This window comes from Trichechus manatus, unplaced genomic scaffold, assembly GCF_000243295.1.
Source record: "Trichechus manatus latirostris isolate Lorelei unplaced genomic scaffold, TriManLat1.0 scaffold00015, whole genome shotgun sequence".
Lineage (NCBI taxonomy): Eukaryota > Metazoa > Chordata > Mammalia > Sirenia > Trichechidae > Trichechus > Trichechus manatus.
Window position 1 is genome coordinate 17,995,824 of NW_004443951.1, and position 13,525 is coordinate 18,009,348.

The 13,525-nt window shown below is 40.4% G+C and overlaps 1 protein-coding gene across 3 annotated transcripts; it reads right to left on the reverse strand.

Annotated features, from left to right (window-relative positions):
* Nucleotides 1-627: 627 nt before the first annotated feature.
* Nucleotides 628-11,891, reverse strand: AKIRIN1 (akirin 1). Of its 3 annotated transcripts, XM_004371914.2 has the most exons (5): nt 11,511-11,867; nt 7,011-7,151; nt 4,223-4,357; nt 2,802-2,873; nt 628-1,952 (listed from the first exon to the last, which is right to left on the reverse strand). In XM_004371914.2, the coding sequence occupies exons 1-5, from the start codon at nt 11,731-11,733 to the stop codon at nt 1,942-1,944; spliced, it is 582 nt and encodes a 193-aa protein (XP_004371971.1). In that variant the 5' UTR covers nt 11,734-11,867; the 3' UTR covers nt 628-1,941. The 3 variants fall into 3 exon arrangements, with proteins under 3 accessions (XP_004371971.1, XP_012409749.1, XP_023582978.1); XM_012554295.2 differs by lacking the exon at nt 7,011-7,151 and having other exon boundaries at nt 11,511-11,891; XM_023727210.1 differs by having other exon boundaries at nt 628-2,873; nt 11,511-11,850.
* Nucleotides 11,892-13,525: the final 1,634 nt, after the last annotated feature.

Genomic DNA, 13,525 nt, shown 5'->3' on the forward strand with positions numbered 1-13,525 from the left:
TTCCTTATAGAAACCTACTCTCCTTCTAGCCAGAAGCCATTTTGTAGGAATGGGGATGACACCTGCAGTAGTGAGTGAGCACATCACAGATTCTATTTCAAGGAGACCTCAGTGAGGCAGTGTTCCCCACTCTCGGTCCAGCCTGCAAGACTTCTGATGGTTCCCACAGCTGCCCTTCCCTTGTTTTGGTGTGATTATCCCTCTGCACTGCTATGTTCCTCTTCCAGGAACAAGTGACTACCCTGGAAAAAGAAGAGATGAAATGAATTGCCCTTCAAATATGAAGTAAAAGCATTCTTTAATTATTAAAAGATCACTGCTGGGCTTTAAAAAGGTCTGTAAATCTTCAATGTAATGATGAACTGAGGAAATGATTATAGCAGCCTCATGTAAATTACTTGAATAAACATTATCACTGTAGTAAAAAGGCAAGGTAAACAAATAGCTTAAGTATTTTATTTGTTTGCAACTAAGCTTGTTAACACTATATAATGAAAATGTACAAATAATAATGTTGCAGTTTTTGGTTAGATTTAAGTCAAAGACATTCATTAATAAGGAATCTTCGAATGTGAATATTCCAGAAATTTCTCTAAGCCATCTGATCAGAACAACTGTCTCTGAATATTACCTTTGGAAGGTATTGGCATACATTTGAATTACGTAAACTCAGAATTTTCAAAATAAGTCCTAATTAAAAAAACTATTCTATATTCAAAACTAAAACAATTTTAATAGAACTTTCCTTTCCAGAAACAATAATAACTGAAACAAGGCATTTTGTAAAATGTGGTCCTGAACAAGTCACAGTAAAAAATAAATGTATACATAACTTCCACCTCCTCAAAACAGAGGCTACTTTCTGTTCCTCAGCCTTGAACACAAGGTGAAGAACAGCCTGTAAGCAACTTCGGGCAGGGGGTTGCCAAAACAAAGCTCAAGCAGTTGAACATGGACACCTCTGAAAAGAATTTGAGGGAACCTGACCAAAGGATCCAAATTCTATTTGTAATGACTGATACAAAGGTGAAGTGGCTCCTCCCAAGTAGCAGTGCTTCTGGGGCCTGGCCCAGTCCTGTGCTCACCTATTGCTATGCTCCCGAGCAAACCTGGATGTTCTTGCTCCTGGGGAGATCTTTTTCCCTTGGAGGTTCAGTGTCCAGGGAGCGCTCTGATTGTGTGAATGAGGTGAGCGCAGACTCCATATGGGTATTTTAAGGCTTGGAGTCAAAGTATTTTTCTAACACAGCTAGGCAAAGTCCATGTGTCAAATGGCCCGTCTCCAGTTCTAATGCCTCACCACATGTTTGCAGACCTAGGACTGCAGACCTTCGCAATGTCATCATGATCACATCTAATGTCCATACTAACTTATGATTCATATTCTGTGCCTGGAAACAGTCCCTGTATTTAACAATACCTATACATAAAACAATCCACTATTACAACTTATATGGTCACAAAACATTAATGATCTTCTGTAGACCAAGCAAATGTTTTTAACCATAATTGTCGTGCATCAAATTCACAGCCAGAATCCCCAAGATCAAAAAATTTGCAAAATACAAATAATAACTTAAAATACACACACACATATACACATTCTCACACACACTTCTTACAGAACTGTGCTTGGGGAAACTCCTTTGTTGAGTGCCACTGAAGGCATATTTTGCTAAACTGCTGTTCCAGGTATTTTGTTTGGAAAATCTATCACAGTAGGGCACAGCTGTTTATTGGATGAGCAGAAAAGAAAGATATGCTTGTGGCAAACAGAAAGTCTGAAGGTCTTTCAAGTTGTATAAAAATGGACCTGCAGAAACGTTTAAGTGTTCTCGGGATGCAAAGTTGGAGCTGAAATGTGATATCAAACCAGTTGCAAAAAGTGTACAGCAGCCATCTCTTGAGGTTAAACCTGGTACCCAGATATGCAAGAAAGCCTCAGGACACATCTATAAAGAATTAGGAAAAAAAAAGAGGGTGAGAATACTAAAAAATGTAATGTCGCTCTTTTTATATTAACTAATGGTTAGTTGACTGACTTATGGCACACAATTAAACAGCACGGAGGATTACGAGTCACTACCATAAAGGTATTAAATCTCAAGAATTTATGAAACCCGACCCAGGTTCACAATTTTGATATATTGCTATTTACAATTTATGCTTTGAGTAACTGGTAGTTGCAAGATGTTTAGAATCAAGAAATCTTGATCATGTACCTGATAAACTACCTTAAGAAATCAAAACCAAAACCAAAAAATCATACATAGCCATCGAGTCGATTCTGACTTATAGCGACCCTATAGGACGTAAAACCATCCCACAGGGCTTCCAAGGAACAACTGGTAGATTTGAACTGCTGACCTTTTGGTTAGCAGCTGAGCTTTCAACCACTGCACCACCAGGGCTCCGCTTAAGAAATCAACTTCTGTAAATTAACTACTGGAACTACCTTTCCAGAGAAAAAGCAGGTAACAAAGAGTCAGACTACCTAGGTTTTAATCCTAGGTGAACCACTAGCTATATGAGCTCGGGCAAATTTTCAGTGCTATCCTTACCTGCAAAATGGGGCTAATAACAGTTCTGCCTCCCTCATAGGGTTAACTATAAAGATTAAATAAACTTTGATGAAGACTGAAAGGGCTTCTTAGCACACTGCCAGACACACACATATGCTTTAAATGTTAGCTCTTCTTTTACTTCATAGAGGCCTTTTGCTCTTAGCAGACAGGATACTCAGTGTCAAAATCTTGCTCTCGGAACTTAGAAAATTCCAAGAAAAACTTGGCAATACTTACAGCTTGTTGGCCTTGTCCCGTATCGTCGCATAATCTGATCATGTGTGAATTTCACAAAAGATTCATATTGTTCTGTGAGGGGAAAGACAGTATATACTATCCACAGAAAGTCTCTCCAATTTTTCAGAACCAAGTGTCAGGGTCACATCTAGCTTCCCCGCTTGAATTCTCTACCCTCTCAGACCCTCATTATAAAGGTTACTCTGAGATCTGTTTCTTTCTCTTAGATCCCTGAGTAAAATTCCTAGCTCCTAGATTTGGTCACTGATCATCTATAACATCCTCCTAATAACCTCTCCTCTGTCTTAACTCCACTCCTTACAAATGGCCTCCCAAGACAGACACATATACTCTCTACTATAGGCTGACAAACAGGAGCAAATCACCTGTGGGATCTGAAGCTTTGAGGCTCTTTTCTGAGCGTCTTTGTTAACAAATTTCAACACACACAGAGTAAAAAACATGGGTGGAAGAGGTAGAATGGCCTGAAAGCTAAATGAAAATTTTATACCATTAATTGTATAAAGTTCCACAGAAGAAATGCCTTCTAAAGGAAAACTCAGTAGAAAGGTAGGAGTTAGCCTGATAATTTAAGTGACCAGAGAAGTAACTTAGAGCCAGCTGGTCTGAACAATTTTGAGGTGGAAGAAGGGAGTGATAAATTAGAGCTTCTTCTTGTAATATACACTATTAGTACACTAAAGGTCCAAAAAAGGTCTATTGTAAATAAACCTCTTTAAACCAACAGTTTCAAATTTTAAATAAATGTGTTAACATTCTGAAGAACCATGTTGTAGGGGTCACTAGATCAGGAAACAATACTGTTACAGGAAGAAGTGGTTGCCTAAAGTCTCTCTGATCACAACACGGCCCTCTTTAACTAAACAGGTATTACTTTACATTCCTGATTTAGAGCCCTTCCTTTCATATAAGGCTTTACTTGTTAACATCACTAATCATGCCCTTTGTTCTAGCCTGAGCTAGGCTTTCCTTGCTTTACTCTATTGTACCTCCAGATTCACAGGATGCTTGACCTCCCACATCCACAAACTGACTCCCACCAGAAGTTTGAATATATTGACTCCATTCCTCCTAGCCATCTGTCAGGAGGTTAGCACCACCCCAGCCACCTGTTTACCCACCAGCTGGCCCAAATGACCCATTGAATGCCTTTATTCATATGGAGAATTCTTGCAAGAAAAGCTTGGTTTATCTTGTTCCAGAAATGCAAATGAAATTTCTTCCATGAAATGTATCAATGAAATGTTTACCATCACCAAAAACAGCACCTTCAATATTCACTATTTATCAAGCCCTCCTGCATGAAAAGCCCTACTCTTTTTCTATGTTATCATTTATTTAACTGGGATTAATCCTTAATGAATGCTATTAACAACAGCATAGCCACTGCCTTGTCCTACCTGCTAGTTTGGTATTGAGGATTTGCTCATACTCCTCCCGAATTTTATCTTCATAGTCTTTTAAGAGACGCTCACATATAATTCCAACTTGTCGGAGGGTAAAGGTGGGCTGGTCCTTCTTCATCCAGGAAGAACCTAGCCAAAAGATTAGTTTACATGATACATTCCAGTACTATGGTCAGAATTAACAACTTTATGCAAACATTCCTCAGAATATAAAAACTATTTAGAAAAATATTTTTCACTACTTCACATGGAATACTTGCACAAAATTCTATTTCTACTATTTGTTTTACAAAGCCAAGTCAAAGGTAAATTGAGAAATGGGAAGAATAAGGTGTATCCAGGTGTGCTACTAGCTGACCTGCATTACAGAAAAATAGTTCTGATATCATAATAACCTGGGCCCATACTCAATGCTCATTTGGTAAAGGATAAGAATAAAAAGTTTAAAGCAGATATATAAAGCATTCTGGATTACAAAAAGTATATTCACAGCGTATGTGAGCTACTCAGACCTTTGGAGATCATCTAGAACTGTGTTTAATCAAGGAGGTGCATCATAATTATCTGTAGAATTAAAAAAAAGAAGAAAAAAAAAAACAAAAAAAAAACAGATACCCATTCTGATTTAAATTCTGAAGTAGGGCTGGGCAATCTTTTAAGCTCCACAGATGATTCCGATAAGAAGTGGGGAATATGAAGCTCAAGAGACCAACAACGTGTCCAATATAAAAAAAAACTGTCAGCAAAGTTATTAACGCTTAAGGTAATCAAATTAATGTTCAGGCACATTCACAAGGAAATTTCTTTTGGAAGTATGAAAGAAAGATTTTAGCCACCACACATCTCATCCTTGATCCCTTCTGAATCTAGATTGGCAAGAGTGAAATATTCATAAAGTAGTAAGTTAGAAACCAAACTATTCATTGGATGCTAGAAAACAGGGAAACCTAACATGAAAATCATAACTTACAAGGTGGACACTGCAGATTGCCTTGCCTAAACACCTATTCCAACCTCCTTCTAGTGCCCTTTCCCAAGAGTCTGAAAAAATTCAAAACTACTTTTTCAGATTCCTTTGTAGATGTGATTGGATTCTGCTGATCAGATCTACTCATGAAAGACCTGATTCAGAACTGAGACAAGGGGGGAACAAGGCATCAGGCATCTATTCTGGTGGTGAGGCTAAAGGAGCGGCAGCTTGGTTCTGGAGCAGGCAACTGGAGTAACGGTTTCCACAGGTGGCTTCCTGATCAAAAGAGCAGCAGCTCTCTTGGTAGCCCAGTTCGGAGGTGAATCTGTTTCTTCGGCCCTCTTAATCTGTAAGCTGTTAACACCCTGAAATAAATCAAGTCCTACTGAAACGAGTAAAATTTTTTTCTCTACAAATGAAATCTGACCAGAACATCTGACTAGTCATTACCTGTAACTGTTTCTCTACTTGTAACATACTCAATTACTTCCAAAATTATATTACTAAAATTTCAAGAGAAGATTAAGGAGAGATTCGTTAGCTCTAAGTATTGAAAGATCTATCAGTCATTTATGTACAAATGAGTAATTAGAAAGAGTGTTGTCCAAGAGCCAGGACCTTCAGGTTATAAAGAGACAATCTTGAATCAAGGTAAACAACTTTTAGCCCTCAGAACTATTAAAAAGTAGAATACTTTGTGAGGAAACAAACACTGGAGATGTTTGAGCACTGGCCTATTGACTATTTGACAAGGATATGTAAGGCAAGACTGGTGGCTGAATTACCGGACCAAGAAGATTCCCTCCAATCCTGAGATTCTACTTTTGAGCACATTCTCTCTGACCAACTGTCAATGAAGTTATAGAGCAATGCTGGCCAACTAAACTTTCTGCAATGATGGAAATGTTCTATATTTGCACTGTCCAGTATGAGAACCCCACGTGGCTACTGAACACTTGAAACGTGGATACTGTGACTGAGGAACTGAATTTTAAATTTTATTTGCTTTTAAGTAACTTAAATAGCCACATGTGGCTAGTGACTACAGTATTAAAACAATGCAGTTAGTTATAGAGGGTACTCTTGCACTGGGTAGGTGAAGTCCAGCCAAATCAATAAGGTCTTTTCCAATTTTAACTCTATGGTTTTAAAAGTATTCATAACTAGTAATATAATGCACGTCGTCGTTAGGCGCTGTCGAGTTGGTTCTGACTCATAGTGACCCTGCGTACAACAAATCAAAACACTCCCCGGTCCTGTGCCATCCTCACAATCATTGCTATGCTTGAGCCCACTGTTGCAGCCACTGCGTCAATCCATCTCATTGAGGGTCTTCCTCTTTTTTGCTGAACCTCTATTTTACCAAGCATGATGTTCTTCTCCAGTGCCTGGTCCCTCCTGATAACATGGCCAAAGTATGTGAGACAAAGTCTTGTCATCCTCGTTTCTAAAGAGCATTCTGGCTGTACTTCTCCAAAGACAGATTTGTTTGTTCTTCTGGCAGGCCGTGGTTATATTCAATATTCTTCACCAGCACCATAATTCAAAATACATCAATTCGTCTTCAGTCTTCTTTATTCATTAGCCAGCTTTCACATGCATATGAGTCGACTGAAAGTACCATGGCTTGGGTCAGGAGCACCTTAGTCCTCAAAGTGACATCTCTGCTTTTCAACACTTTAAAGAGATCTTTTGTAGTATACACTTTACCAATTTTATTACTTTAGACGAGATCAATTCTAGATTAGGACATCATTATTAAGTACCATTTACAAACTCTTAAAAGGATTCTGCACACCAAAGCATGCTTACCTGGAGAACTAGGTGCTGTGAGCGCTGACGAGTGAGGCTGACTTTCCGAAGTACAAGCTTCACTCTGATTAAGAACAACTTCTAAATGTCTCCACCTCTGATAACGACTATATTCTTGTTTTATGTTCTGGAAAATTTGCTCTAATAAAAAAGAAATAAACTTATTGTCATTTCTTCAAACGTTCTTCAGAAGTGGGAGGAGACAAGGGAAGTCTTTTGACTAGATTTCAGATTCTCCCTCTAACATGCAGGTCTCAATCTTCTTCCTCCTCTCAGTTATAAATATTAACAAAAAAATGTTTATTCTGTACAAAACACTCCTCTACAGTTCCAAAGACAGTGTGCTCTCTTATTGCCTCTATTTCAACAATGCAGAGAACAGAAGCTATTTTGGCATAGGCCATCCAGATAGTTACTTCATTTGTTTTCCTGTGGCAATGAAGACTAGATCTGCCATTTGCTGGATGATTAAACAGTACACCTTACAGCAAAAGAAACTGCCCTTTACCTAACAGGGAGCTACTTTTGATCTCCTTTAAGTTTTACAATTTCATAAATTGGGGTATTAAGGGGTCAGTTTCTTACCCTCCCCCCACAAAGGCAGGGACGGATTACCCAATAAGCAAGGTATGCACGGGTTTACTTGTGTCTACTTAACTAATCGGTAGTGCACAATTTCACATGGGTTTTTACCATATGTATCTTGCTTAATGTAAGCCCATGCTTACCTTGCTTACTGGTTAATCTGCCCCTTCACAGGCCTTCTGATAATGAAGCTGTTTTCCCTTCTGAGACTCTTATGACTTTGGGGGAAGAGACAGCAAGGACCATTATGTTTACCACCTGGACGTTGACCAGGGGAAGAGCTGTGATTTACTACTTGGAACTGATGGTCCAAGCTTAGAAAAAAGAATTTTCTGATCCTACAAGAGACAGTATTTGGTAGGATTCAGATGCTAAGATTGTTTAAAGCGAGTCAAGGACACACAAATCACTAACCACACCTTGAGTATACTCCTAGATAGAACACAGAATCTGGAAGGATGAGGTTTTCAAATTTTTCATTTTTATGGTATAATTTATATTCACTTTGCAGATAATAAAGCCTCCTTATAAAAAATAAAAACCAGAAAATTATATCACCCCAAAATCACATTATTCTTTGTTATAACCCTATTTTTAGAATGGGGGAGGTATTAATAATGCCACTTTGCTACTTACTAGCTGTATGACTATGACCTTGGGAAGTCATTCAGGATCTTTAGCTTAGCTCTTCAATATAAATGTTAAATGTCTATCTAATAAAAAGTTGTAAGTATCAAAATCAAAGATACTAAAATTGACTTAAGAAGGGAAGTACAGCTAAGGAACTGCCAGGAACTCAAAGTAGCTCCACATATATGTAAACTCAGTAATTCTCAGCCTAAATACTGGAACAACGGAGGATTAGAAAATTTTCCTTTAAGAGTGCTATGAAGTCCATATTTTAGATCCCTGAATTTATGAAGTCTTCACTTCATCTTTAAAATGTATTATTCCCCAAGCAAATACTTGCCAGATTGAATACGAAGATGTAAGGAATTGCAAAGACTTAAAACAAGAAGGGACAAGTACAATACTCACGAGAACAGAAGGTCTTTGAGAAACCTCTAACTGCCTCCTGTGTGGCTAAGTGAACAGATAGAAAGATACAACTTTGGGGCTGGCAGAAGGACTAGTAAGTACAAGAATCTAAACACGGCATCCACAAGAGAAAAACAAGGAAGTAGACCTGATTTTCTTCCCAAGAAGGCCACATAAACAGAAAACTGCATTTTTTTAACAAAGAAAAATGCAAATTTCTTTTTAATTTAACAATGGGCAATAATTTTAATCCTTGCCTGTTACTTGAGGCTGTACTTCCAGGTCATGTCTGGCTAAACCTAGCCTTCAAAACTACACAACACCACTGGCTGCTATAGACCAAAATTCAAACTCTTGAACATGGCTTCAGTGACTTTGAAAACATGGCCCTGAATTGTTGTTCCAGTTCCATCTCCCACTATAACCCAGTTTCCTTAAACTATTCCTTCCTTAATTTTTGGGTTTTCTAGCCTTTTTTCAAGCAATTTTCTTTTGCCCGAAATGGGGCTGTGCCTCTTGCTCCACATTATTCAAGACCTAGCTACCTCAATCTGAGAGTTTTCCCCAACCCCCAAATCTGGATCAATTGCTTTGCATTTAGACTCACTTCACATTTAAATACCTCCCAGAGGTCAGCAACATCCTTTATGCGTAGAATCCACCTAGCACTCAATTAAAATTTAGGTGATAAAATGCTTAATTTTATAGGCCTTTTCCACCAAAAGTGTTATATTACACATCATCTTTTTTTTTTTTTTAAGTGAAGTAAAAACATATCTTCTCCATCATTCGGAAAGAATATTACAAGCCTAAGATACTATAAAATGAACTCAATGATTTTTTAATTCGCTTTTCCTTTAGTTAGCTTTATTCTTCCTAGTTATATAGCAACTAACACCCCCCTCCACTCCCACTGACTCTTCTTTTTTAATACAAAGATGTCTGGCACCTTTCACTTAAGCCAAAGCATCAAATAATAAATCATTAATACTTTATACTTCCTTCATGACAGAACTATACTCCAATAGGCATTAAGGAATATACTAATCAACCTTTACAAATAAACAGTACTTTATTTTAAATAAAATATTTTAACACAAAATGAGCAAGAGACTAGCTTGCATAAATCTATGTAAAAATTAAATTTTAAGATTTAAAAAAATAGTGACTTGATTTATAGCACTTTGCCATATTCAGGCTTCCAAATCCATTCAACAATAATTTTTTAAGCATTTGTTGTAATCTGAACTACAGTAGACTGAATCTAAGAGGATAGTACTGGAAGAAATGACATTTACATAAAACTCATCATTTTATATTTTTCAAAATGCTTTTTGCAGATATCTCAGTTGGTCCTCAACAATAGGTAGGGCAACTATTAATCACATTTTGCAGAAAAGAGATCCAGAAAGATCATGTGACTATCCTTGGGTATTTGTAGGAGCCCTAGAAAAAATAAACCATCATTGCAAGTGGATACCTATGCCCCCTACTCTTGAAGGGCTCTTTACAAAGAACTTTCTCAAATGTTATTTCATTCTGTACATAATGCACATAAGGCCATACAACATTAAAGGATCAGGTAATTTTTTTAAAGTAGAGCAGAGATCCTTCTGAGACAGGGTTAGTCAGGTAATGGGTGGGGACTTGAAGAAGTGACTATTTGGACTAGCAGAGAGACGGGTAAAAACATCACCATGGAAGGGAAGGATATAAACACAAGGTGGGTCTGGCGGAAAGAGCAGAGAAATAGTTTGAGAAAATAGTTAAGACTGACTAGGTAAGACAGGATTATAGTTGAGAAACCTTTTGAACACCACGATAAAGAAAAGGTGAACATGAGTAAGGATAGACCAGTTTAGCAGGCAAATGCTGGCAACTTGTGTGAGAGATGAGGGCCTGAAATCAGCACCGTGGATATAAAGAGGAAAAAGGAAATAAACCCTGAAGACGTCAGTAATTGAAAGAGGTGAGGAAAAATGATTTTTAAGGCGATGCCAAGGTTTTGCTTATGCTTGACAAAGAGGGGAGGGGGAAGCTACAAAGAAACGACTTCCCAAAGCCCTTTACAATGACTAAATATTAATGCTGATGCACTTTCCTCTGTACTCTGCTCTACGATTAAGTTTCTTTGCTTTATTGTCACATCAGCGCTTCCTTTTTCTTGGCCAATGTGGAATCCCTTATTGAGAAAGCGTCCCTCTGTTATCGACAGATAAACTCCTGCTTTCAGAGCCTCTGTATACTGAAGGAGTCTCAACTTATAGGAAACGACCTACCGATTTCAAGCCAGATACTGTACAAGACAATGGCCATACATTAAAAAAACAAAACAAAACAGGATCAGTCTCTTCGAAATGAAATGGTCAGGTAGAGATCGGATTCTGTGACTCCCGCGGCGGCCTCTGGAAATCAGGTCTCCCCACAAGCTACAATACAGAGCTGAACTGCACTCTTACGCCCCTTCCTAGTAATCCGCCCCCTCCCCCTCCCCCTCCCCAAGGCCTGGTTCGTGAATGGAATCCAATTTTCCATGGCCCACTGGATCTACAAGGCGGCTCAGTGCAGGCCCGGGCAGCGGAGGCGGGGGGTAGGGGGGCTTTGCGGACGGGGAGGTCCTGGGCAGCCAGGGATATTCCCATCTTCCCCTTGGGGCCCAGCCCTCTAGGCTCTCCAGCTCCAGGAAGAGCGAAAACCGACCCACTGTGTCTCCACTACTCCTCCCGGATATCTCCTACCCCCGGAAGCGGCACCCCAGTTCCCTTTTCTCAAGGCGAAGAAAGGGTACGAGGGTTAATTGGCCTAGCGTCCACTCTCCCCTCCCCCCCCAAAAAAAGCTTGGGCCTGGCCTCCTGCCAAGCCCGCAGCGTGGGTTACCGGGAGTTGGAAGGCGCCGCTCGCTGCCGGGCGGGGTGGACTGCTGCAGAGTCGGCGGTGGGGTCTGCGTCTGAAACAGCGGCGGTGGCGGCTCGGCGTCCGGGGGCCTGAGGCCCGGAGTGGAGCCGGGCAGAGGGGCGCAGCGCCGCCGCTTCGGGGAGCCGGGGCTCAGCAGCGCCGCCTCGAACTCCATGGGCCGCTTCAACGTCGCCCCGCACGCCATGCCGCTTAAGGGCCAAAAACCAGGGGCGGACTTGGCGGTAACTGGGGCCCGACCTCCGCCTCCTCAGCCGGGCTCGAAAGCCAAGCCGGCTCCAATGGCGCCTCTAGCACCCGGCAGCGGCGCTGGCCCCGCCTCCTGTGACATCACGGGCCCTCGCCACCGCCCGGCACAGGGGGGGAAGCCGGAAGAGGGCCGCTCTGGGAAGTCCGTCAGCAACACTGTGGCACGCGGTACCACCTGCTGAGGAAGTGGAACGGTCTGGGCGGAGAGCGTGGTCACCAAGCAACATTGGGAAGGTCCCCACCCCCGCCTCCGTCCCTCCTAGGGTCCCATCCCCCTCTCCTGAGCCGTCGCGCCCGGGTGGCCCCTTAGGTTTTCGCACCTGCGCGGCACGGGCGTGGGGGAGGGAAGAGTCTGGAGGAGCCTGGTGACAAGCCGTGGGGGTTCGGGAGTCTCCCGGTCCCTAAACCTCCTTCAAGGCCGTTTTTGGCCCCACGATGAAAAAGAGGGTGACTCTAAAAGGTCATCCACGGAAGTCGTCACTTAACCGGAGATCCGAGGATGGGCTTTAGGAAGTCTATGAACCGCATAAAACCGTGTACAAAATAATGCGTGTTTGTGGGTGTATTTTTGGGATAGACGACCCATACTTTTATCAGCTTCTCAAAGGGATCTGTTAGCCCAAAAAGTTAAAAAAACAAAAACCTTACATTGGCTTAAACCATTCAAAAATGCTGCCTGAGTGTTAAGAACGTCAGCTGATGGCTGATGTGTCAGTCTCCCTGCCTAACCCGGCAGCTCAGGTTTTTCCTCAGGTCTATCCGAATTCTAGCAGTGCTGGCTGTAAAATGCTTTTGATGCTCCGGAAAGATAAATAAATGACGGGAAACTGTACTGTGTTTTACTGGGGAGCAGGTCCAACAATCGACCATCAAAGGGATCTGTGATCCAAAAAGATTAAACTCCTATAACTATTCTTACATATTAAATAGAGACCATACCTTCTGGGATCTGTCTTTTTCAGCATATCTTTGGGATTTGTCAGAACAGTTCCAAGTTTCAGATACTGTCTTGTAATAGACCATATGCCAGATCAACGTCCCACCATATTTGAGTTGGAGAATATGAGCATAATATTTCAGTCCCGTCCTTTGTCCCTTTTCTGTTGCTTTTCTCTGGGTCCTCTCCAGTTTCTCCAAATTCTTTAAAGAATTCTTTAAAACACAGGTCATGTATTTTTGCATTTATCTGACAAATAGCATAAAAAATTCTAAAACAACTGAGCATATCAAATGTTAAATTTTATTTTATCCTGTCTCTTCATAATGATATCAAGAAGGTTTACAATGGCCTAGAAAACTAGAAATAGAACATTAGGACCAGAGACAAAGATCACAATTATCCTGGAGTTATATATGACTGTGACTGAATTTGAAAATTAGTTCTGAGCTACCTGGCTGCCAGGGCAAAAAATGAAAACATAATATGTGGAATAGATCTTGTTATTTGAAAGGAACCAGTTCATCAAAGGCAACAGACTATAGTTTTTTTTTTTTCTTTTTCATAACACTAATTCTAAAGGTAGTTTCTCAGTGACCTTGTTAGAGAAGAGTGAGTGATGTAATAAATCAACTAAGAAAATTTAAACAATGAATACAAAAGTAAAATTCATATGGATATTTCTTTTGTCCAATAAAAGCCAAGGACATAAAAATGTAAAAAGCAACCTACTGATGGTCAGTCTTTGACAGATGTGTCTAATGTGGTCCAGGTAAACTGCTTTCTTATAGTC

Bases quoted from the DNA above. Each gene is read 5' to 3' on its own strand.
- AKIRIN1 (XM_023727210.1), bottom strand. From the start codon at position 11,733: ATGGCGTGCGGGGCGACGTTGAAGCGGCCCATGGAGTTCGAGGCGGCG. The intron at 7,152-11,510 runs GTAACCCACGCT...CTTTTTTATTAG, and splicing joins GCGGCGCCTTCCAACTCCCG to AGCAAATTTTCCAGAACATA. The intron at 2,874-4,222 runs GTAGGACAAGGC...TTCCCCTCACAG, and splicing joins CCTCAATACCAAACTAGCAG to AACAATATGAATCTTTTGTG.